This window comes from Ursus maritimus, unplaced genomic scaffold (genome assembly GCF_017311325.1).
Source record: "Ursus maritimus isolate PB19 unplaced genomic scaffold, ASM1731132v1 scaffold_26, whole genome shotgun sequence".
In the NCBI taxonomy this organism is placed as follows: domain Eukaryota; kingdom Metazoa; phylum Chordata; class Mammalia; order Carnivora; family Ursidae; genus Ursus; species Ursus maritimus.
This window is the reverse complement of record NW_024425119.1, coordinates 2992360-3015667: the sequence shown is the minus strand read 5'-3', so window position 1 is coordinate 3015667 and position 23308 is coordinate 2992360. Positions and strand designations below refer to the sequence as shown.

Genomic DNA, 23308 nt, shown 5'->3' with positions numbered 1-23308 from the left:
GTGTCCTCTGCGAGGGGGGATGGGGATGGGCACGCTGTGAGCCGGTATTTCCAGGCTTTTGTTCTCTGGCGGCTTTCCCTGGCGGTTTGCTGTGCCTCTTCTGAGAGTCAGAGCAGCAGAGGCTGGATTGTCACAGAACAGAGGGATTGCGGCCCATTCTCCACTGATGTTCTGGCCACTTTAACTCCGTTACTGTTGGTGCTGCTCAACCCTGCAGCGTCCCGGGATGTGCGCCCCACACCCGGCGTCCCTGCCCTCACTTCCAGGCCCGGCGTGTCTCTGTCCTTTGTGTTTCTAACGCCGCCAGCCGCCAGCCACCCCCGCGCGCTCCCGGATCTCCAGATCTCAGTCTATGCCCGGTGAGCACACCGGGATTCCAGAGTTCCGTGAGAAGCCTGGTGGCGCGCGCACCTGGTTCAGGGTCTCAGTCTGCTGTTTCGCGGGTGCCGACTGCAAGTCCGCCCGCTCCCCTCTGCAGGTGGCCCGCCAGCCGCCCCGCATGCGCTCTGGGAGCTCCCGGTCTCATTCTGGATCCCGTGAGCACACCGGGATTCCGGTGTTCCGCGAAATGCCTGGTGGCGCGCGCTCCCGGCTCACCGGTCTCAGTCCCCTCTCTCACGGGGGCCGTCCGTGAGTCCGCCCGCTCCCCGGTGCAGGTGGCTGCCGTTTCCCGGCGCCTGAACGCGGCGGCTCCCTCCCCCTTCCGTTTGTCTTCCGATATCTGTGCACGTTTCACGGCTCCCCACTTCGTACCTCAATACTCAGCGCTGGAGATGTTCATTTGTAGAGATCCAAATGTATCTTCCTGCGTCTCAGGCTGATTCCGTGGTTGTTTAGGCTGGTCTGGTACCTATCCAGCTTGACTCAGGGGACCGGCTGAAAAAGGGGTCCCCTACTCCTCCGCCATCTTAACTCCTCCACTTTTCATCTCTTTCTTGCTGTGCTTAGTCATTGTCCTTCACGTCACTGTATGTGGGCTTTTTTCCCCACTACATGTTGGGAAATGCCAAACTCATTTTCACGGTGTTCTTGCCAATATGAACAGGGAGTGGGTGGCCACTGACCTGGGACCTTGGCATGAGTACCGCTGAGTACAACACCGGGCAGTCTTCTTTCTTCACCTGCAGAAACTACTACCAGATCGGAGATAGATAGTCACAGGGCTTGAGCACCTGGCGGGTACAGACACGGTTGGTGAAAGGGTTTCCATTGAAAATGGAAGCCAGCATACCGCTGTATTAAACTTTGACGTAGCAGAATGTTTTCAAGGTTTATCCATGTTGTAGCATGTATCAGCATTTCATTTCTTTTTTATGGCTGAATAATATTCCATTGTATGGCTGTACCACATTTGTTATGTTTAACAAATTTTATTTCTTCCTCCTTTTCTCATCATTAAACTGTTTGAGCCTATAGCCACCCTCCCTTCCGGAGAGGGACTGGGAATGAGAGGATGAAATATATATTGTCTTAAAAGGTACTGTCCCAGAGCTGATTTATCAAGTTTTTGTTTATACATATTGTAAGGATAGCATAGCATATGGAACATTGTAGGCTTTTAATAATATTTTGAAGAATAAATGATTTTTAATTAAAGGAATCCCAGATATTGTCAGTCAGACACTATGTTAAGTTTGAAAGGTTGAATTTACCTTGCAAAAGAGGAATGAAACTTAAGCCCACCTTTGAAGTATTAACAAAATTATCCTAAAAGGAAATTGAATCATAGCAAATAGAAACTGATAAACATGTAAAAGCAGTACATTTTACAAGATGAGCAAAAGTATTTGGTACAAATAGAGCTGGAAACAATGACTTTAATAGTTAGAAAAAGTCAAAATTGCAGGATACGAAGTGCATTCGAGAAAGTCTTCTATACACATACTTTTCCATCAATTCTCAAATCTCATATTTGTAATTTCTTTTTGTTTAAAAAGATTTATTTATTTACTTTAGAGAGAGAGCACGAGCAGGAGGGGCAGAGAGGAGGGAGAGAGAATCTCAGGCAGACTCTGCACTGAGTGTGGAGCCCTATGCAGGGCTCATCCCAGGACCATCAGATCACGACCTGAGCTGAAACCAAGAGTTGGACACTATCCAACTGTGCCATCCAGGTGCCCCTCATAGTTGTAATTTCTGAACACCTGTTTTATAAGTAACTCTTTCCATTATGAGGCTAAGTCTGTATTTTGTTGAAGTGTTTCACCATAATTTTTACCCTATGATCACTCACACTTTCTTCTCTGATATTTCATAGAGAAAACCAGATCATAATTTCATTTGTTAATACCTCAAATGTTTCGAGGCGCCTGGGTGGTTCACTTGGTTGGGCGGCTGCCTTTGGCTTAGGTCATGATCCCACGGTCCTGGGATCGAGCCCCACATCAGGCTCCCTACTTGATGGGCAGCCTGCTTCTCCCTCCCCACCGTTTGTGCTCTCTTTCACACACTCTCTCCTTCTCTCTCTCAAATAAATGAATAAAATCTTTTAAAAAAAAATACCTCAAATGTTTCGGGACAGTTCCTGATTCATGAGTCCTTTCTCATTGAGAACCCATCATTTTCAGTTTTTAGAGCTATAGGTTTCCTTTGCTATCCACAAGCAGAGCATTCCTTTGGAATCTTTTACAAGTTGAAAAGGCACAAAGTGAAGGAATAATTAGTATTAACTTACATTTATATTAAAGTATTTTGAGTACTCTCAAACCCCAAAAATAACCACTTTCAGGCTTTTGTAATACCTTAGGACATATCTTGCTAACAGACGCATAAAATAAGTCAAGATAAAGCACAGGTGTTCATAGGCACAATTCAAAGCTATAGTATCTTGATGCTGAATGTAGCTCCCAGGGGAAGGACTCGACATTGCCATTCTTGGTGCTCAAGGTATGTACTGTGTCTATACTGGCTTACTGCAAAACAAGCACTGAATTCTGTTTTCACTATTTGCCCTTTTTCATAAAAGCGAAAGTCCTCTTTGGTTAGTGAAAACAGGTATTAATGTAGGTCTTTCTTAAAAGCAAAGTGGCATAATGCAAACTTTCAAAAACAAGGATACCTATTCCTTTAGATTTCTTGAGTGAAGGGACTTATATGCATAATTGGAAAAGGGAGGTGCTCAGCAATTGTTTTCTTGACCTAGAGGAGACTAAAAAGGAAGAAAAATCATAACTGACGATAAAGAACTTTATAATACTATACAACATTGCAAAGGCCTGGTAGAGGTTTGAGTTTCTATCCATTAAGATCTTTTGAGGAAAATAAGATAGCAGTTACCCTACTTGAATGATTTAGCTCAGTGGCTGTCAAACTCTTTTCATCAGGACTCTTTTATACTCCTAAAAATTATTGAGGACCCAAAAGAGCTTTTGTTTATTTGTGTTATGTCTATTTTACCATATTAGAAATTAACACCAAATTTTATAATGTATTGATTAATAATATAATAAGCCCAGTATATATTGACATCAGTAACATTTTTGCAAAATATGATTTTTTCTAAAACTAATTTTAAAGATTTAGTGAAAAGAGCAGCATTTTTACATTTTTGCAACTCTCTTTAATGTCTGATCAGAAAGAAGACATTTGGGTTCTCCTATCTGCTTCTGTATGAAATCAGTTGCAGTATTTTTTATTTGGTTGAAATGTATAAAGAAAATCTGGCCTCATGCAGATATGTCGTTGGAAAAGAAGTACCTTGTAGGTCCCCTGATAGAGTTTTGAATACTACACGTTGAGAGTCTCTAATTAGATCTTTGCTATGCAAAGTGTAGTTCCCAGGCCAACAGAATTGGTATCCTAGGGCACTTGTTGAAAATGTAAAATTTTGACTCCATCCCAGACAGATCAAATCAAAACCTGCATTTTACAATATCCAAAGATGATTCGTGTGTACGTTAAAGTTTGAGAAGTGTGAATGGGAACAGTGATCATTTGAGGTCCTTTCTGGTTCTGTGTACCATAGACTAAATAATGTAATACCAAAACGTTAATTGAAAATTACTATTCCGTCATTCATGAAACTTTTTTACTAGCATTATAAGTAACCAGAATGATTTAGAAGTTTTAACCTGTTTAATTGCATTTTTTCTTATTTAGGAATTGCTTTTTTAAAACAACAGAAAGCTCAAGCTGTAGAAAAGATGGAATAAAAAGCTTGGGGAGTTCTTTAAGTCATTTGGAACTATGTTAGAATCCATAGTTTCCAGGGGCTCCTGCGTGGCTTAGTTGGTTAAGCATGTGACTCTTGATTTTGGCTTAGGTCATGATCTCAGGGTCGTGGGGTTGAGCCCTAGCGTGGCACCCACTTAAGATTCTGTCTCTCTCTTTCCCTCTTCCCCACTCTAGCACACACGTGTGCACGCTCTCTCTTAAAAAAAAAAGAAAAAAAATTCCTTAGTTTCTAAGCATACTGCAGGCATTCACTTGTGCTTTATTTTTTCCTCTCAGCTGTGAAAATTTAGTTCTGTATTATCTATAGTCCCTTATTCTGTTCTGTCAGTCATTATATTTCTTATCTGGGAAATGTCTTGATTTCATGAACCTCCATCCCCATCTTCTGGCTTCCAATGAAGAAGAAAAACAGTTGTGTCCTTTTTCAGTTTTCTAAAGTTTTTCTCATGTTTTGGGTGCCAAGATAAACAAGGGGGATTGAACTGAATCCCTAGATTATACAGTGATTTAATAATTTAATAATTATTATATAAGTGATGACTCTCGTGGTAAAATACACCTTGAGTCAGCCTTGGTTATAAATTTAATTTTTTTAAGGTAAATATTAGCATCAGTGCCTAACTATTGCACATTTATTAAGGAAGCATGCTTGGTTATCTGTTGAGAGAATATAGGGCTCCCTAGTGTAAATTTACCCCACCCTGCCATTCCCTTCACCACCACCACCAGCCAATGCCCTTACCACTCCATATTTCTGGTTTCCATCCCAGATCTACTCTGTATACCCTATTAGTAATCAGTAAACATTGAAGTAGTAATTACACTAAAGCAGATGGATTTTATAGACACAAAGAAGGGGATTTGATCTCCTTCAGAGGGCCAAAGACAGTATTCCTGAAAAAGTATGTTTAAGTTGAGAACTTAATTGGCCGTCTGTCACAGAGGTGGCAGATTTTATATGAAGTAATTATCGGTAACTTTAGCCCCCTGGCACTCTTTACCAGAAATATTTTAGAATTCTTAGAAGAAAGTCGTCGGTATCATTCCCTCTTCTATGTTCCCATCAGATTCTACCTCTGTTTTATTACTATAATAATTATTATATTGATATTAACTATTGTCCCCCCATTAGAACTGAGCCCTTCAAGGACAGGTTTCTTTTTTCCTCTGTAGATCAGTTCAGTACTACATGTCTGACCCTGCAGTGGTGCACTGTCCTACAAATAGTGGGTGATAGCAATATAAATATTAATAAATATACATCCTTTGTGCCAGACATTGCATTAAATACTTCGCATATGTTATATAATTTAATTCTTCCAACAGCCTGGAGTGGGAAGTGAGTAAATTCTACTCTTATCAGCATTTTGTAAATAAAGGTCTGAAGCCCAAGAAGGCTAACCCAGATTACATATCTAGAAGATAACAGAGCATTCTGTTATTTCTGTTATTATCTGATCCCAGATCCTTTGTTCATATCAAAATACTATACCAAATCCATAACTGTCAATTACAGTGTCAGTCTGTGACCTAGGAGTATTTAAACCTGTCTGTGTAAGTGCTGATGTGGAGGGGGTAAATGTAGACTGTGGTTTAACAGTTATGTTCTACAGTGCACTGATAATAAATTGTTATATGTCATTGTTCTGTACATGCAATGTACAGGTCTGTACCTGAAATGTTACTTGCTCAGAGAGGCTTTCCCTTCCCACCCTCTCAAAAATATTTTTCAGTGTACTCACACTTTATTTCTATTCCTTCTTGTTATTTTCTTCATGGCTTTTATCACAGCCTTACAGTGTTCATCTAAAGCCCCAATTAGAATACAAATTCTGTGGGTTGGGGGTTTTATTTGACTTGTTCTTTGCTCTATTCTAGTGTTTAGAGATCGATAAGTCATAGGCACTCGGTTTTTGTAAAATGAATACAGAACTATAGAGAGTGAAAGCCAATTTTACGTTGCCTATGGAGGAACTGGGCTCTGGAGTTAGGTCTGCTTAAGTTTAAATCCCAGCAATGTCATTTCCTAGCTGTGATACCTTGGGCAAGTTATTTAACTTCTCTGAACCTAAGGGGTTTATGAGGATTAAATGAGAAATGCATGTAGAACATAGTCAAGTGCCTGACATGTAGTTATCAGTCAGTACTTAGTAGGTATTGCTGTTGTTATCATTATCATCGTGATGACATGCTTGGTAGTGTAGTAAGTTGTCTCTTGTTGCATTCTTTATCCAGTGACATTCAGTAATTTGCACTTACTAAAATGTGTTTAATTAAAGTCAAGTTTTAGAGGAGAGTTAATGAGCTAACATTTATTTTTAATCTTGCTTCTTGCCAATAACCTTGGAAAGTGCTTTACGTATACTATCTTATTTTTATCCTGGTAAGTAGATAATATCTTCATTTCACGGATAAGAAAATAGAATCAGACGTTAAGCATTTTGTCCCAAGGACATGAAGGAGAAATAGTAGTAATAATAATAATAATAGTGGTGCTGATGGTGCTGTCAGAAATCAAGCATCTCTAAAATGACATTAATACAAACCTTAAATTTTTTTCTTTGCCAGTTTTTGCTTTTTTAACTTTTTATTAGACCTCAAGGGGAAAAAAGTCTGAACATAAAAAAAATTAGGGTACACGGACAGCATAAGATTGGTATTACATGTTTGAGCCCAGTGTAGAGGGTTCATGATCCCTGTTTAAAGGAGAAAGACTTCAGTTATCTTGAAAATCTGCCATTGGTAATGAGAAAATCCAAATACAAGTAGTAATATCCTTAGCACAGTTTTTGTCTGCTATTAAAAGAATACAAACTACAGTAAGCAATGGCATCAATTTTTTATATGAAGGATAGTGCACTTGAGGTTGGAGCCACACACAAGCTTTCATGTATCCAGAGAGTAATGAGCCTTGGGGAATCATGAGGTAAACTAATTTCCTTTGATAGAACTAGCTAGAGTTGGTAGAGAGTTTGAAGAGGTTTGTTTTCCAATGGGATCATAAGGTATGTTCAAATTCCTGTAAACTAATGGTTCATACCAATAAGAATCTGGCTGAATCCAGCCTTATAACAACCAAGTTAGAAATAATGGGGATTTTTAATTACTTTGTTTGTGTAATTTGACTTTGTCACTGATTCTGTTAGCCATTGGATTGCAAGGTTTGAACATTCTGTCTGGGAAAAACAGAATTAAAGTAGCTAAGGTGAAATTCCTTTTAGTTTTTTATATAACAGATTACAGTTCACCCCACTTTTTTTTACAGAAACAAGTGAGGCTGATTCCTGATTAGATAGTGAGTGAAAAATTGAGGAAAACTGTATTTTTTTCTTTAGCAGCTGGAATTTTTTATGCTATCCCAGAGATCTAAATCCACTGGAATTAGCTGAAAATGGTTCCTTTGTAAGTTTTATTCCTGTTATCATCCAATAAATTTGGATTCTACATGTAAAAGAAAACTTTGTGTATCATGGTCTCTATCTTGGGAACATTTTGCATGATTTTCAGAGGCATTCCATTATTCTGTGATTTGATTAATATTAAAGGTTCTTAATCAGACTGTTAATCTTAAATCAAACAGTTTTGGGTATCTTTCTTAATGTTTTAGGTACTTAAGAACAATTGTGAAGTCCTTATTTCAGAATTTCTCAAACAGCTGGGGTTTTTTATACTCACTGAATGTTGATCTGTAATTCATAAGCCGTTAGACTATAGAATAAAAACCAGTGGGATATAGAGAGATGGTTTCTATATTTAAGTACATTATAGCAATAATGAGTTTCCTGGTATCTTATAAACAACTTAATGCCAAAAGATTCGTCTATAGATGCTTCGTAGCTGCTGCCTTCTCATTATATATGATTTGTGGTATACCTTGAAAAGAAGTGTAGAACTCAGTTGGGTAAAAAAGGGAGGAGTAGAAAGACTATTCTTGTCGGTGAAAATATGCACTAAGTATTTGGTAAACAAGTAACCAGTTTGACTGGACTTATTTTGGAGAGAGAAGAGTAGAGAAGAAGGTAGAATTTGGATTGTGAGGGTTTTTTTGCACCAGATTAAAGAAATTAAAAAGGACTATAACATGGACTAGAAGTAACATTAAACTAAGCATTGTGGAATCTGGTTTCTAGGTTTTGCTTTACCATTGACAAGGCCCTTACCAACAGGCCTTTACCCACAGAAACAGACTGTTTTATTCTGGGTGCTGAAGATAATACAGTGTATCTGGCAGGTATCTAATAATGACTAGAGTAGACTAGACGAGATACTTCATAGATGCCAGTTGAATTAATTAATTGATTCTAGCTTTGACATGGCATTAATCTCTTTGGGCCGAAATTGTCTCATTTGAACATGGAGGGACTCTCACTCATATTCTTTCCAGATCTGTGATCCTAAGGCCGTCTTAGATATGGAGAACTCTTAACCAGTTTTGAGTAGTGTGATGTGAGTTAAATGATGTCAGGTGACTGGAAATGGCTAAATGTTAGATGATTAAATGAAGCCAGACGATTGAGCTGGTCACAATATAAAATACAAATTGGAGATGGAGAGAATGGAAACAGTGGAGCCCATCTTAAATTGGTTAAGTTCAAAGAGGTGAGGTATTGATAATCTGGACTTGGGTGGTCACAGTTGTTATGCAAAAGAAGCAATGATTTTGAGAGGTAACAAAGAAATTAGTAAAAATCTAATTTTGCCTGGCCAGAGATCTTTGACTATTGGAGGGACAGTTAGGAGTGTTAGTAGCAGAAGTGTTTACCAGTTGCTTTTTTATCTTTGTTTAAAGAGCTCATAGAGAATAATAGTACTTAAATATTTTGGGAGAAGAAGCATCTAAGAATGACTGTTTAATATTCTGAATCATGGAAATAGGGATGATACCATTGAAAGAAATGAGGAAATGCAGACAAAAGCACTGACTTTAAGAGGAATTAGAGCTTAGATGTGTAAACTGTTGTCCATATGTGAATGGTATTTTTATTGTATATGTTGAAAATTCTTATTTTGATATATAGAAAAGACAGGTCTTTATAGATCTAGATATTTGTGCCTGCGTTATAACTTTGTCAAAAAAAAAAAAGCAATCTTGCTGTGGTTTTTTGTGTTGCCCAGCAGAGTTTTAAAAGCCAAGCAACAAGTCACCTGTTTTCTAGCTCTTTCATTTTCATTTAGTTAAGCATAGTCCTGAGCAGGCTTACTCAAACATTTAAGTTAAAGGTAATGCTGGACCACATTACTGTATTTCTGACCAATACCCGACATTCTAGACTACCTACTTAGTAGTGATGAATTGTGTTGAGCCAGAGATCAGTGGCAACTACTTTGAGATATCTTGTTATAATTAAGTCATTTAAAAAAATAGTCATTTCTGTCAGTCATTTCTATCCTTTAGAGTAGAAGTATTCCTACCAAAGAGCTTCCAAGCCCTTATCTTATGTTACTGTTACTGAATAATTAAAGCCTTAATACCCACTGTCTTGATGGGGATTCCAGCTTACCGCATTACAAGGTTAGACTTTATTGTGTTACCCATAATGACAGTACATTGAAAAATGCTTTTTTTTGCCATCTTTGTTAATGCCAATAAGAAAAACCTTTCCTTAATCACTAAAGTAGTAGTTATTTGGATCCATGAGCTCTTCCTGGCAAATGCAAATATCTTTAGTTATAAATGCATATTGAGGCTTTTAATAGAAGGGAAGAGAAAAAGTAAATTCTTACCAATTCTATGTACTAATTAACAGCTGTTCATTTTTTTTTAATGTACCATTAGAGAGTAGCAAGGCTTTAATATCACCTCTTTTTAAAGTAGGTAAACATTTAAATTAGGTAATTTAGGTAAACTGTTATCCACAGTTTTCAAGTGAGTTTAAGGGATGTGGCCCAGGTTGCACATAGAGACTTGGTATATGAGAAGTAGACCTGATAACCCAAATGTGGTATTGTGATTTCCTTGAACAGCGTTCTTGTGGCTACATATTCAGAGTTTACATTTTGGTTGTTGAGCCATTTTCTTTTAAAAGCATAGTTCCAACATGATTAGGGGTGAGGGAGTGTTTAGATAAATAAATTTCTAGTGTGGGTTTTGATGTCAAGGAGGCAGAACCTGTGGACATAATGGGTGGAGCTTTGACCAAGTAAAAATCTCATTTTGCTTGTGCCGGGGTCTGTTGCTTTTGGAGGAGAAGCAGGAGGAGCAGTAGCAGAACAGTTTCCCTGCTGCTCGGCATGTAGGTTTGTTTAAAGGGCCGATCTAGAATAAGTAGATTATTGGCTGAGTAGAGTTAAACTCATGTCTGAGAGTTGGAGAAGCATGGCTACTATTAAACAAGAAGCCATGCTTCAGTCTGACTTTGATGTCTGCCTTGCTTATGCTGTAGGCTAATTTACTGTTAATTTCCATCTTGTCAGTTTCCGCCTTTTCCTCTAACTGTAACAAGTCTATTTTGCCTTTTGTGATGGATTTTACAAAGAAAGACTTTTGCTCAGTGTTTGTCATCATAAATTCTCATTGCTGCTGCTGCCCTCAAAAGGATTGTGTAAATGAGGTGGGTAAGAATTTCTGATATATACAAAAGGTATATTGTAGCCATTTGGTAATATATGTAGCAATATGAAATTGTTTACTTTAGAATGTTTTTTATAATACTTGAGTTTTTGTGGTTAACTTTGACTACATTTTGTGTGAGGAGAAAGGAGGCTTTCCTCAATTCTAAATGGTTAGAAAAAATTTTACTTTTATGGAAGTGTAAATAAGTGTTACCCTAACACATTTGAAACCTGAGCTTTTAAGAAGCAAGTGCTGAGAGTTTTAAGAGCTAGGATATTGAACCAGAGATTACTATATTATGACTCACTTTTATTTTTCCAACAGATTAGTTGACAAACCATAAGTTATATAGAATTAAAAGAAAAACAAAGTCTATAAAATACATGTATGTCTTTTTCATTTTTCTTAGTTCAAATCAACATTTTATAAACTTTTATATCAATTCTTAATATGACTTTGGAGGAAGCCACAATTGTTTTCTTTTTTCTTTTTTTGGTACTCTATAATTGCATAAAAGTGGCCTTTGTTTTTGTTTTAAGAGAACACATAGTTTTGTATAAACTCTGAAGTAAATGGATATACATTAGATGCTTAAGAAGTACTTTTGTTTAATGCAGGGAAACATGCTACTCTCCCATGTCAAAAAAACATAACATAGCACTATTTGCCTAAAGAGAGATCCTATGAATTACGAAAGTAAGCAAGAATATTTCTAGAGCCAGCGGGTTGCTGGCTGTAGAAGAATGGAGTAAGAGGGTATGTCTCTAACCACATTTTTCTTATGTATAAAGTATTAGCCCAATTTATCTACCTTAGTACTCTTTTCTTCTGTTTTGTGTTTTTGAATCCCATTCAGAATAAGTGAGCAAAACTTTGCCTTTATTGGTCAGAACTAGACAAGAATAGTACTTAGTGGGGTCAAATTAGGAAGTAAAGGAAAGAGGTGACATTAGGAGGATTTTAAAGGCTCTAAGTTGATCATCTTTGTTGAAGTATATGAACTGAAAGGGAAAAAGATGAAGACAAAATTTTATATTATCAAAATATTTTCTCATCATTACTTTGTTCTATGTGGTGCTTAAAATCATGTTTTAGAGTAATCTAGATTATTTTTTAATTTAAAAAATCATCAGTTACCAAAAATATTTTTAAATATATTGAGTTCTTTCATTTCTTAAGAATAAAAAGCCCGTAAGTATGATGAATGTATCAAAACCTGTACTTGTTTATTTTAAGCAGCTTTCTATTATATGTCCTGGATGACTTTTCTGTAGGTTTCATGCTCATTTTTACATTTTGGGGGCATTATCAGTATACATTCCCCATATATTCTTACTTCTCAAATGATTCGGAATACTTCTGCTAGATATTTTGATAATCCTGGCTTCTTGATGGTAGCTGAGTGGTAGCTGAGATTTATTCTACCTTTTTCATTATGTAAGTGGGTAACAGTAAGCCTCATTAATCTTTTAATACCAGCTTCTGGTAAGGTATATCTCAGTTTTATTGGCTCCCTTGGCACCTGCAATACATTTTTTAAGTTGGTAGTGGCATCAGAATGTTACATAGCATTGATATGGAATTTTCTGTATTTGAATCTTGAATAGGTTGAGAAACCAGCTTAACCTAGTGGATGATTCAAGGTGTTCTATGGTTCACAGTTGCTGGTTTTGCTATTATGACATTATATAGCTCATTTGTTAAGCTAGTATTTCTATTTATAAGTAGGAATTCCTATTTGTAGAGTAGTGAATGTAAATGTGTTTGCATGGGTAGGATTAACAAGAGTATTAACTTATTTTTAAGGATAACCAAGGATTGAAAGTGGGTTCACTATAGATCTTGGTGATTATTTTTCAAGAGAATTCTTCGCTTCCTTTTAGCCCTACGCTTTATTATCTTTGGTGATTGCCTCTGAATTCAAAAGTGGCCTTAGGTCAGCAAACTTCATTCAAAGAGCTTTCAATCTAGATAATACATCTGTTTCTAGCTGCCATGAATATAGGTTGGTAAGTTGTACAGATATTATCCCCATTTGCTAGACAAGGAATCTGAAATCATCTTTCCAAGATGCCTGTGCTAAATTGGGACAGAAGAGTCTTTGAATATAATCAATGCATGTGTGTTTTATTAATATGTAGTTTTACTGCCAGAAGGCCAAACTACATTCCCCTAAAATATGTTTATAGAAGAAGCATTTCTCCTAATTATATTCTATATTCTCTTTAGCCATTTCCCTGTAATAATTTGAATTGTCTTTACATGCAAAGGCCAAATATGTATTAGTGACCAATTTTACCAAAGAACATTCGTTTAGATAATTTCTGCCAATAGTGAATGTTCTGCAAACTTAGCGTAAAGTATTTTAGATTGCTCTTCACATTATGTTTATAAATAACATCTTTCTAAAATTTGCTTTTACACAGTTTTATATGTTTGTTGTAGAACGTTAAAAACATAGAACAAAATCTCCAGTGTTTCCACTACCAGAGAACTTTTAGAGTACATCATCCATTTTTTTTCCTTAAAACAGTTCCTATTTTCTAAAGCCTTAGTCTGAAATACCATACCAGCTTGCTCAATTAAAGCAGCTTTTTGCTTCAGCAGCATTATTTTCTTGTTCTCATTAGAATTATATGAAGACAAAGACCAGTTGGGAAAACTTAACTGGATTTGAAAAATAAGAAGATTGAGGAAAATTGTGACCTTTCAGTCAGTACTTAGAAACTAACCTTTTAAATGCATGCATTTAACTTTAGGGTCAGCCCTACTGACAGTTCCTTGGTGTAAAAAGTTAGCCCTAGAGGTAGAGGTGGAATCCTCCAAATCAGGAGGTTTGAATAGTGCAATTGAGTAATTGATGAGAATTATCCCATCACAACTCCAATATTTAAGAACTTTTTAGTGCTAACTATTTTATGCATTTCATTTCAATCTGTAAGAGGTTACATGCATTTCTGTGATTTATCAAATTATTATCACTAATACTGTTTTAATCTATCTTGTCACTGAGACTATAGATGATTAAACTTTATAGACTATATTCTAACTATTCTAGTCCCTCTTCCTTATTTCCCGTTCCCTGTGTTTTATGTGTTTAGAGACTTAAAGTGCCATTTGGACAGTATATTAATGCAGCTTCATCAATCCATATGGTTACTTAGACAAGGTGGGAAGAGAAAATGAAATGTTTTTCTCCACATCACCTTTCAGGAGTATTTTGTTACATCTTACGTATATTTTCCACACATAGCTGAAATTTTTGTTTGCAAAAAATTTACACGCTATGAAGATTCTAAAATACTACTAGTATACTATATAGTATTGCATATAATAGTGATATTGAGTTTTCTTCTGAAATTAATCAGAAATCTTGTCTATGGGTCTGATATATCACTTTTCATTTTATGTTTCATATGTATAAGACAATTGGTTCTTCTGTTATCATGCCAAACCAATCCAAATCCTTAACTCTATACTTCTTGAGTTTGTTAAAAGAGTACTATGATAATAGAATACCTGCCAAACTAAGCATGTGAATTCATGCCCATTCATGGATTCACTGTTCCAAATAGTTAAATACGTGCTGATTAATGTGTTAGGGAACAAGGCTGCACAAAAGATCTAACCTTTTAGAACATTTGGCCTTTCTCTTTAGCCAGTAACTTTCTTTACCTGAAACACAGCAGAAGATATTGACAACAGTCTGAATTTTTCCTTACCTACATGTGGAGGCCATGGAAGTAAGTGACTGTTTCTTGTTGTTTTCTTGTGGGAGATAAATTGCCACTACCCAGCTCTGACCCTGCAGTGGACCAGCTCCTGCAGGCAAATAAGAAAAAAGCCAGGATGGTGAGAAGCCAATCTAATAGAACCTTAAGAGGTAATTTAAAATCAAAGTTCAAAGAACCTGCCTTTATTAATGTGTTTCTGTTGCTATTTTTATATTTCTCAGGGAGTGAAGCCAGCCAGTTTTGACAAAGTAGCAATTCCTGAAGTGAAGGAAATTATTGAAGGATGCATACGGCAAAACAAAGATGAAAGGTAAGTTGCCACTTTTGGCTTAGGTTTGCTTAAAAAACTAAAATGTAATGATATGCTCTGAATACAATACTCAATCTAAAGTGTATTTAATAGTTTACTTGTGATTAATTTCTCTATTTATGTCATGTAATATCTTTAAAGGTAGAGTCCTGGGGGTGCCAGGCTGGCTCAGTCAGTACAGCATGCTACTCTTGATCTCGCGGTGGTGAATTCAAGCCGCATGTTGGGCGTAGAGATTACTTAAAAAATAAAATAAAAATTTTTAAAAATCTGTGTAAAAAAAAAAAAAGTAGAGTTCTGTCCATTTGAGATAGTATTGAGATTTGATAGAGTGAAATGTTGTAAAAATGTGGTATGGTAGAGTTTAAGTGAACCAGAACCACCTTAAACACAGCTGCTACATTCAGTGAGAACTGCTTATAAAACAAACTACTTATAAAGCATCAGCATGATTTATAAAACTCAGTAGGGTTTAATCTCTCTCAGACCAACAGATCTGTTCCTTAGTTCTTTACCTGTTGAATTCTAAAAGGTGAAATAAAACCTTGGCTCTTTAAAATCAGCTCAAGTACACATCTTGATTTGCTGTCATTGTGCCAGAATTGGAAGAGCAAAACATCAGAATTCCTTTCAGTAAAGAGACAGCTTTGCCCAAAGCTTAGGAGGAGATTTGGCTTAGTCATTTGTACTAACAGGACTTTTCTCAGAGGAGTGGCAAGTATCTGATCTGTCATATAGCTGATTCATCACCCGTTAGGCATGGCAAAGATCCAGTGTCTGTTTTGAAAAATAATCTACCCTCACCATCCCCCCTCACCCTCCAAAAAAGAAAAATAGACCAGCCAGTATAAATATAAATTGTAAATTGAGCATAATCTACCTCCTGAAGAATGTGAGCCATCAGGTATATCAACCAAATTAAAGAATTCATTATCTTCACTTCTCCAGTCTCATACTCTTTTCATAACTTTGTTATTTGGAAGAGCTTTCATAACTTTGTTATTTGGAAGAGCTTAACATCATGATCTTTAAGACTGTTCAGTAGAAATTTAGTTTGGGTTTCTAATTTTATATACAGTGTTTGGAAAGGAGAGTCCTTCATCTCTCTAAGAACCTTTTTTTACTGTAAACAAAGGAGTATTTGTTTCCAGTCTTAGAACATATTACTCTGTTTCTTTTCTGGATGTTATGGTTTACTAGATTACTGGTATTTCGAAACCATTTATCTGAAGAAGATTATTCCACAGTCAGACTTCTTGGCTGGTACACAAATTGTTGAACAAGGAATTGAGAGAATTTATTGTGGTAAAGTTGTAGTAGAAGGTAAAGAACTAGAAATCAAAAAACTTATTTTCAAATTTTGATTCAACCATTTGAGGCTTACAACTATGAGCAAGATTTTCACCCTCTCTAAGCCTCTGTTTCCTAATAATCAGGAAATAATATCTCATTGGATGTTGGTCAAGGATCAGATGGGATTATAATTAAGAGGAGTATCTGTTAACTATAAATTCTACATAAGTTATGTGGTATTTTGAAGCTATGACATTCTGTGTATTAATTGCCATTGTTAGTACATTGTTAACTAATACGAGATTAGATGACTTAGATTGAAAGGTATTGCTTTCAGCTCTTATTTATAAATGATGTTGTATAACTTGAGAGTAAAACTATAATCACTATTCACATGGAGCAATGTAATGAGTTATAAAATCTCCTTCATTTATTTTTTTTACAATCTTTCTTTATTATTCCAAGCATAATAATAATCAGCCACACTTGAAAATTGTTTTAAATCTAATGTCATTTCGTTTTGTTTTTGTTTCATTTCCCTCTCTTTGGAAGATATTCTATCAAAGACCTTTTGAACCATGCCTTCTTCCAGGAGGAAACAGGGGTACGGGTAGAATTAGCCGAAGAAGATGATGGAGAAAAGATAGCCATTAAATTATGGCTACGTATTGAAGATATTAAGAAATTAAAGGGAAAATACAAAGACAATGAAGCTATTGAATTTTCCTTTGACTTGGAAAGAGATGTGCCAGAAGATGTTGCTCAAGAAATGGTAAATTAACGTGGATGGAAGTAGAGGGTATTATTCTAAGTGACATAGTCAGAGGACAAATATATGATTTCACTCTTTTGTGGAATTTAAGAAACAAAACTGATGAACATAGGGGAAGGGAAGAAAAAGTAAGATGGAAACAGAGGAAGATAAACCATAAGAGACTCTTAACTGTAGAAAACAAATAGGGTTGCTGGAGGGGAGGTGGACGTGGGTGGAGGGATGGGGTAACTGGGTGATGGGCATTAAGGAGGGCATTTGATGGAATGAGCAGTGGGTGTTATATACAGCTGATGAACCTCTAAATTCTACCTCTGAAACATGCTAATTCAGTTGAATTTAAATAAAAAATAAAAGAAATGGTAAATTAGCTCTGATCCACCATTTAAAAATTGATGTAGATTTATAAACATTTATATTGTTGAGCAAAATGTTTATGAAGCAGTGTGGATGGCAGATCTCATTGATGGAAAATTGTGTTGATTAATGGCCCTAAAAGTTTTTTTTTTTTTTTTTTTAAGATTTTATTTATTCGACAGAGATAGAGACAGCCAGAGAGAGAGGGGAACACAAGCAGGGGGAGTGGGAGAGGAAGAAGCAGGCTCATAGCGGAGGAGCCTGATGTGGGGCTCGATCCCACAACGCCAGGATCACGCCCTGAGCCGAAGGCAGACGCTTAACCGCTGTGCCACCCAGGCGCCCCCTAAAAGTTATTTTTAATTGAGAAAAAGATATATAGATGTAGATATATAAGGATGGATAGATGGATGGCTGGGTAGATCTAGAATGCATCCTGAAGTAATGTGAAAGTCTATGAGGTTGAATGACTCCTAATTTATACAAACCTATTGAGTTAGAATGACAAGTTATATTTTCTAAAAATTGATACATTTGATTAGTCATTTGGATAAACTCTGTAAATATATAATGAATTGTTTTTGCTTTGAGGGAGTTTTCAAGATCAATTATTAGTAGGCAGCCTTTGATAAATCACTTTTTGTACTATGTCCAAAAAGTAACTTTTCAGAAAGGAAAGACTTCACCAATTTTAGGCTTGCCATAGTGCCTTAAATAGCCAGTTAATATGCAGAGATACTCATAGAAGATCTCTACTAGAATTTATAAGAACTATTCAAGTTGCCTCAGAAGGGGTCAGGTATGAAAGAGATACTTAATTGTTAGTTTTTTAGATTCTTGAGAGAATTGTGTGTGTGTGTGTGTGTGTGTGTGTGTAACTTTCATGTATTGATCACAGTTGTTTTATCTGGTTACGTTGTTGCCTAGGGAAAAGAAGTAAAAACAACACAGGTTAATATTAATAGTTACATGGGAGCAGGAAATAGAGCGACTAGAATAAAAGGAGCCTTATTGTTTTGTTGTTGTAAGAAGTAAAGATACACCTACCTTGAGTTTCTACAAAGATGATGGCACCCATCCCCTGAGTATCTACAAAAATGGTTGAGAAATGCGTAATGCAGACAAGTAATTTCACAGTTTAAGACCAGTCATTGGAGAGGTCTTTCTCTTCCCCCTTCTTCCTACTTTTTTCCCCAAAGGTGCCTTTTTTATTTTATATATAATTGGGTTGTTTCCTTTTGATATCGTACTGCTTCCTAATGCACTCTTTTATCCTGTAGGTAGAGTCTGGATATGTCTGTGAAGGTGATCACAAGACCATGGCAAAAGCCATCAAAGATAGAGTGTCATTAATTAAGAGAAAACGAGAACAGCGACAGTTGGTGCGGGAGGAGCAAGAAAAAAGAAAGCAGGAAGAGAGCAGTCTCAAACAGCAGGTAGAACAACAATCAAGTACTTCCCAGGCAGGAGTCAAACAGATGCCATCCGCCAGCACTGGCATGCCTACTGCTTCTACCACTTCAGCTTCAGTTTCTACGCAAGTAGAACCTGAAGAACCTGAGGCAGACCAACATCAACAACTACAGTACCAACAAACTAGTATATCTGTGTTGTGTAAGTATTCGGGGAAGTGCACAAGTATGCTAAGGATATCCCTAATTGACTTCATCTTGTTTATCATTTTGCACTGGCCTCTTGGTTTGAATCGTGAATCCACCATATAATAAGAAATTTGAAATGATCACTGTCTACTTTTTGTTTGTATTCTAACATCCATAACTAATAGACTAGAAGGACAGAATAGTAAGGAAATGTGATTAGGATATAAAATAATTTTACAGGTTCCAACGTCTTATAAGTTCCAATTTGTGTAGATTTTTACTTTTCACAATTCCTTAAAATAAAATGTAATTATGAAACTAATACTGTGTGTTAACTAACTGGAATTTAAATAACTTTTTTAAAAACTTAAAATGTATAAAAATAAATAAAATGAAATGTAACTAATAATGAAAAATGAATAAGTTTATCTTAGCTATTTGTAATTGAACCCATTAGTCTGGTTCAGCTTTTTTAGTAGACTAGGAACTAATGAGGTTGTTAGTTTTTTTATTGAACTACCTGCTTCATACAAAGACCATACAGTGGTCTCCAAAGTTAAAACTTACGGCTTACAGCATTCCATTTTATTTCCCTTATTCTTTAGGTAATAAGATTCTATGATAGCCATGAAGTTTTTTTTTAAAGACATTAAACTTTTTTTTCCATTTGGATCCTTCAAGTTTTTAAGCATAGAAATCTACTTAGTTAAAAACTAGTATTCATTTTTTATTTAGGTCAGGTCTTTGCAAAGAAAAAACTATTTAACCCTAAAGTCATGGGTTTGTAATGGGAAAATATAAACCTCCTTTTTGTGATCTGTCTCTGTTTTTTGACAATTTATTTCTCCTTCAGCTGATGGGACGGTTGACAGTGGTCAAGGATCTTCTGTCTTCACAGAATCTCGAGTGAGCAGCCAACAGACAGTTTCATATGGGTCCCAGCATGAACAGGCACATTCTACTGGCACACTCCCAGGGCATACAGCTTCTGTTGTCCAAGCACAATCTCAGCCCCATGGGGTCTATCCACCCTCAAGTGTGGTAAGTAACTACAAAAGAGAGTGTAAGCCTATCATGAGAGCCAATAGATATATGTTAAATTCACATTCTTTCTGCTATCCAAGTAATAGCGTGGGTCTGAAATAGAAAGTGTAAATGGTATATTTCTGAAGGAAATAGGTTTATTATAGAGTACAATTAGAGTGGTTCTGGCAGGCTAGGACATAAAACATTAATGTGTGAGAATTAGCTGAAATTCGTATGTGAGGAAACTATGTACGAGAGTTAGACTAATCTGGATTTGATTAAGATAATGCTCTCTTTAGCACTTTAGAGTTGAAACTATTCAAAGAAGCATAAGTTGCACATAGAGATGATTTGGGGGTGGGCACAAGGAAGTTTTCAAAAGCTTACTTACTAAAAGAATTACAGAGCATTTTTGTAAGATTTCTTACTGTATAAAACACAGGTAAGACGTTCAAACCATTGTAGAATGCTGCATGTGAGTACTTCAGAGTGAAGGAATCCTTTATTTCTATGACCATTTAATTTAGCGCTTGTGTTTAGTTAACCATCAGTTGCTATGCGTGTTCCTGCCTTAAAGTCTGTGTTGGACACAAATTCCTTCCCCAGTATACGTTCATTTGCTTTGTCTCTTTATTTGGTATTGTTTTACTACAAATTTATTTTCAGAATCAACTTATGGAGATTATTTCTTGAAATATTTTATGCCATTTATACACACACTATACACACACACACACACACACACACACACACACAGAGCCGCATGTTTTACATCAGCCACTCTTGCTTCTCATATAGAAAATGTTAAAATAGATCATCTGGTAATAGCCCATTTCTTTTTTTTGACCCTCCGTGAAGTCTTCAGAAGTAAATAAAGTACATCATCTGCCTCAGGAAAGAACTGGAGAACAACTGGTCACTGTATAGCACTTGTTTAGTGAGATCTTTAGGCAGATTTTTTTCTCTTTCTCAGAAAGCTTTTAAATCTGAATGTTATGGAACTTCTGCTCTGCATCAAATGAAAGTCTTTCTCGCTTAAGAAAATACTTCTGCTTGCTCTGTTCTTTTATCCTACAGCTTGAAATAAAAGATGTTTGTATATTTCAGAGTCCATTCATCAGTCCTGCATTGGCTAGGTCTCAAGATGAATGGCCACAGTAACACAAACTACTAATACATTGTTTAATCTACTTTTCTGACCTTTAAAATAATTAGGTAGGGTAGAAGAACTTATAAAGACTGTGTAGATGTATTTCTTTGTTCTGACATTGTTTGTCAGCATTTCATGTCCATTTCTACTATTGTTCGAATTCTTGGCTTCCCTCATCACAGGGTAATGAACATTTAGGTGTGTCTGTTTTAGAAAAGGAAACAGAATGATCATTTATGAAGATATTAAATATTTGAGCCACAAACAGAGCTGTACTTATTGATGCTTTAAAAGACTGTTAATGACGGCCTTGCCTTTTAATGACAATATTCTGTGGAGGTAGCATATGAAAAGTTATCAAATATTGAAGATTTTTTAAATCTTATAATTCCGTTTCTTTCTTATTCCAGAAAGAACTTATTGTGACTTACAATAATATATCAATGTGGAGTTTTAAAAAAATTAGAGTAAAAAAGAAACAAGGGTGGAGAAAAATAGAACCAGGAATGAACTAAGTATAATAAGTATGATGATACTTTCATACTTGCTACTGGTAGGCCACAAATTTGGCTCAGTGCATTCTATGCAGCCAGTTTTGGAAAAGAAAATATAATTAGTGACACAGTTCACAATACCTAAAGGAAAATAAGAGTTTGCTCAGGACAGCCTTACAGTATTAGGTATACTGCTTTGTAGCTATATTAAAATTTTTATGTTAAGGCGCCTCAGACTTTATAAACCTAAGTTGAATCTCTGATATGCTGGAAAATTGTTAAAATTACTCTTTAGAGATTCACATTTAAAATATTTTTCCATTGACTAGTAAGACTACAAAATGTGTCTTTATCTATCGCGAATTACTTCTAGAAAGCTAATGCTTTTCCTACCAGAAAATGACTTTCTACCCTTTACAGATAAAGATAGGAAGTGGAATAAATAAAATACTCTGAGCCAACAACTTTTTTTAGTCTGATGCCTTCTAAAATAGAATTGAAAAACCTTTTCTGAGGTTTCCAGAGTTCCTGCAAAGTTATCCAGTCTTAAAGTCTACACCTTATAATGTACATTAAACTAATAGGGTTCATTCTTGTTTAATTTTAATAAGTTTACAGAAAACTGCAAGCCAATGTTCATTGTTTTCCCTGTTTTACTACCTCAGTCAGTCGGCCATTCTTATTCATACATTCATAACAATTGATGTTATTTCAGAATATTTAGAAAGAGAATTGATCATTATCATGGTTGTTGATAACCTGTACTTGACCAACAGTAACAGGTTATAGAGAGAATAGTTGTGATCTGCCAGTTGTGCTTTGTGGAATTATACCTCTCCTCAGAAAAATTGGATTTGTGGGATTGGGGGAGGATGGAACACTTCTTTATGTCAGCTCTGCCCTATTTTCATTGTACATTTGGTTATTTTGTTTTCAAAATACTGTGTTTTTCATGTGTGTGTTTGTTTTCTGTTTAGCCTCGTCGTGGCCGTAGCATGTCGGTTTGTGTTCCCCATCTTTCTGCTGTTCCCTCTCTGTCCCGCATCTCTCCCAGTGCTCCTTCCACCCCACCACCAGTGCTGTCTGCACCTCTTTGTCCTTCCCTCCTTCGGATTGCCCCTGAGGAAACTTTTGCCGAAAAGCTTTCTAAAGCATTGGAGAGTGTCCTGCCTATGCACTCTGCCTCTCAGCGCAAGCACCGACGCTCCAGCCTGCCTTCCCTCTTTGTCAGTACTGTATGTAACCATAAACTTCCTGACAAATGAAAATTTATTGCCAATGAATACATCCAGGCATCAAGAATTGTAATAAAAATTAAATAAACAAAAGAACTACACTTAGTAATACGTTATGCTTTTAGGATACCTGTTCTTGGTATAGGAAACTTTTTTGTTACAAGGCTTTAAGGGGGATAAAGAAAAAGCAAGGAGGTAATGAGAGAGAATGCTAATAATGCCCTGGGCACATATGAATATGTACACAATAAAATTTAGCTTTTATTATAGTCTCCTATCCCCAACTGACCTGTACAGATCCTTGCATGAATACGTAAAGAATACGTATTCATTTTAAATTCATTAGCTTAATCAAAAGCAAATTTTCTCTTTATCAGAAATTAACCCAAATATGTTTTCTCTTCACTTTATTCTAAAGAGAAATTCATGAAGCTGGATGAGTCCATTTTTTCCCCATAGTGAAGAGTAATTAAAGAGTGAAAGTTGGTTTTTTATTTGTTGGCTATTTAAAATGATGCGTTGGCAAACTAAAAGGCCACGTGTTCCCTTGTGGAAATTTTTCTCTTAGATTGAATAAGGTGGGATCTTGACCCTAATGAATACATTAGAT

General features: G+C 36.1%; 1 protein-coding gene across 4 annotated transcripts in view; it reads left to right on the top strand.

Annotated features, from left to right (window-relative positions):
* The window catches only part of WNK1 (WNK lysine deficient protein kinase 1), a 151055-nt gene that overhangs the window by 89351 nt on the left and 38396 nt on the right, over window positions 1-23308 (top strand). For all 4 annotated transcript variants that reach the window (XM_040642014.1, XM_040642015.1, XM_040642013.1 and 1 more), the window contains exons 5-8: window positions 14682-14770; window positions 16616-16835; window positions 18473-18806; window positions 19647-19834. In XM_040642014.1, the coding sequence (XP_040497948.1) occupies window positions 14682-14770; window positions 16616-16835; window positions 18473-18806; window positions 19647-19834 (831 nt within the window). The remainder of the gene's footprint in view (window positions 1-14681; window positions 14771-16615; window positions 16836-18472; window positions 18807-19646; window positions 19835-23308) is intronic.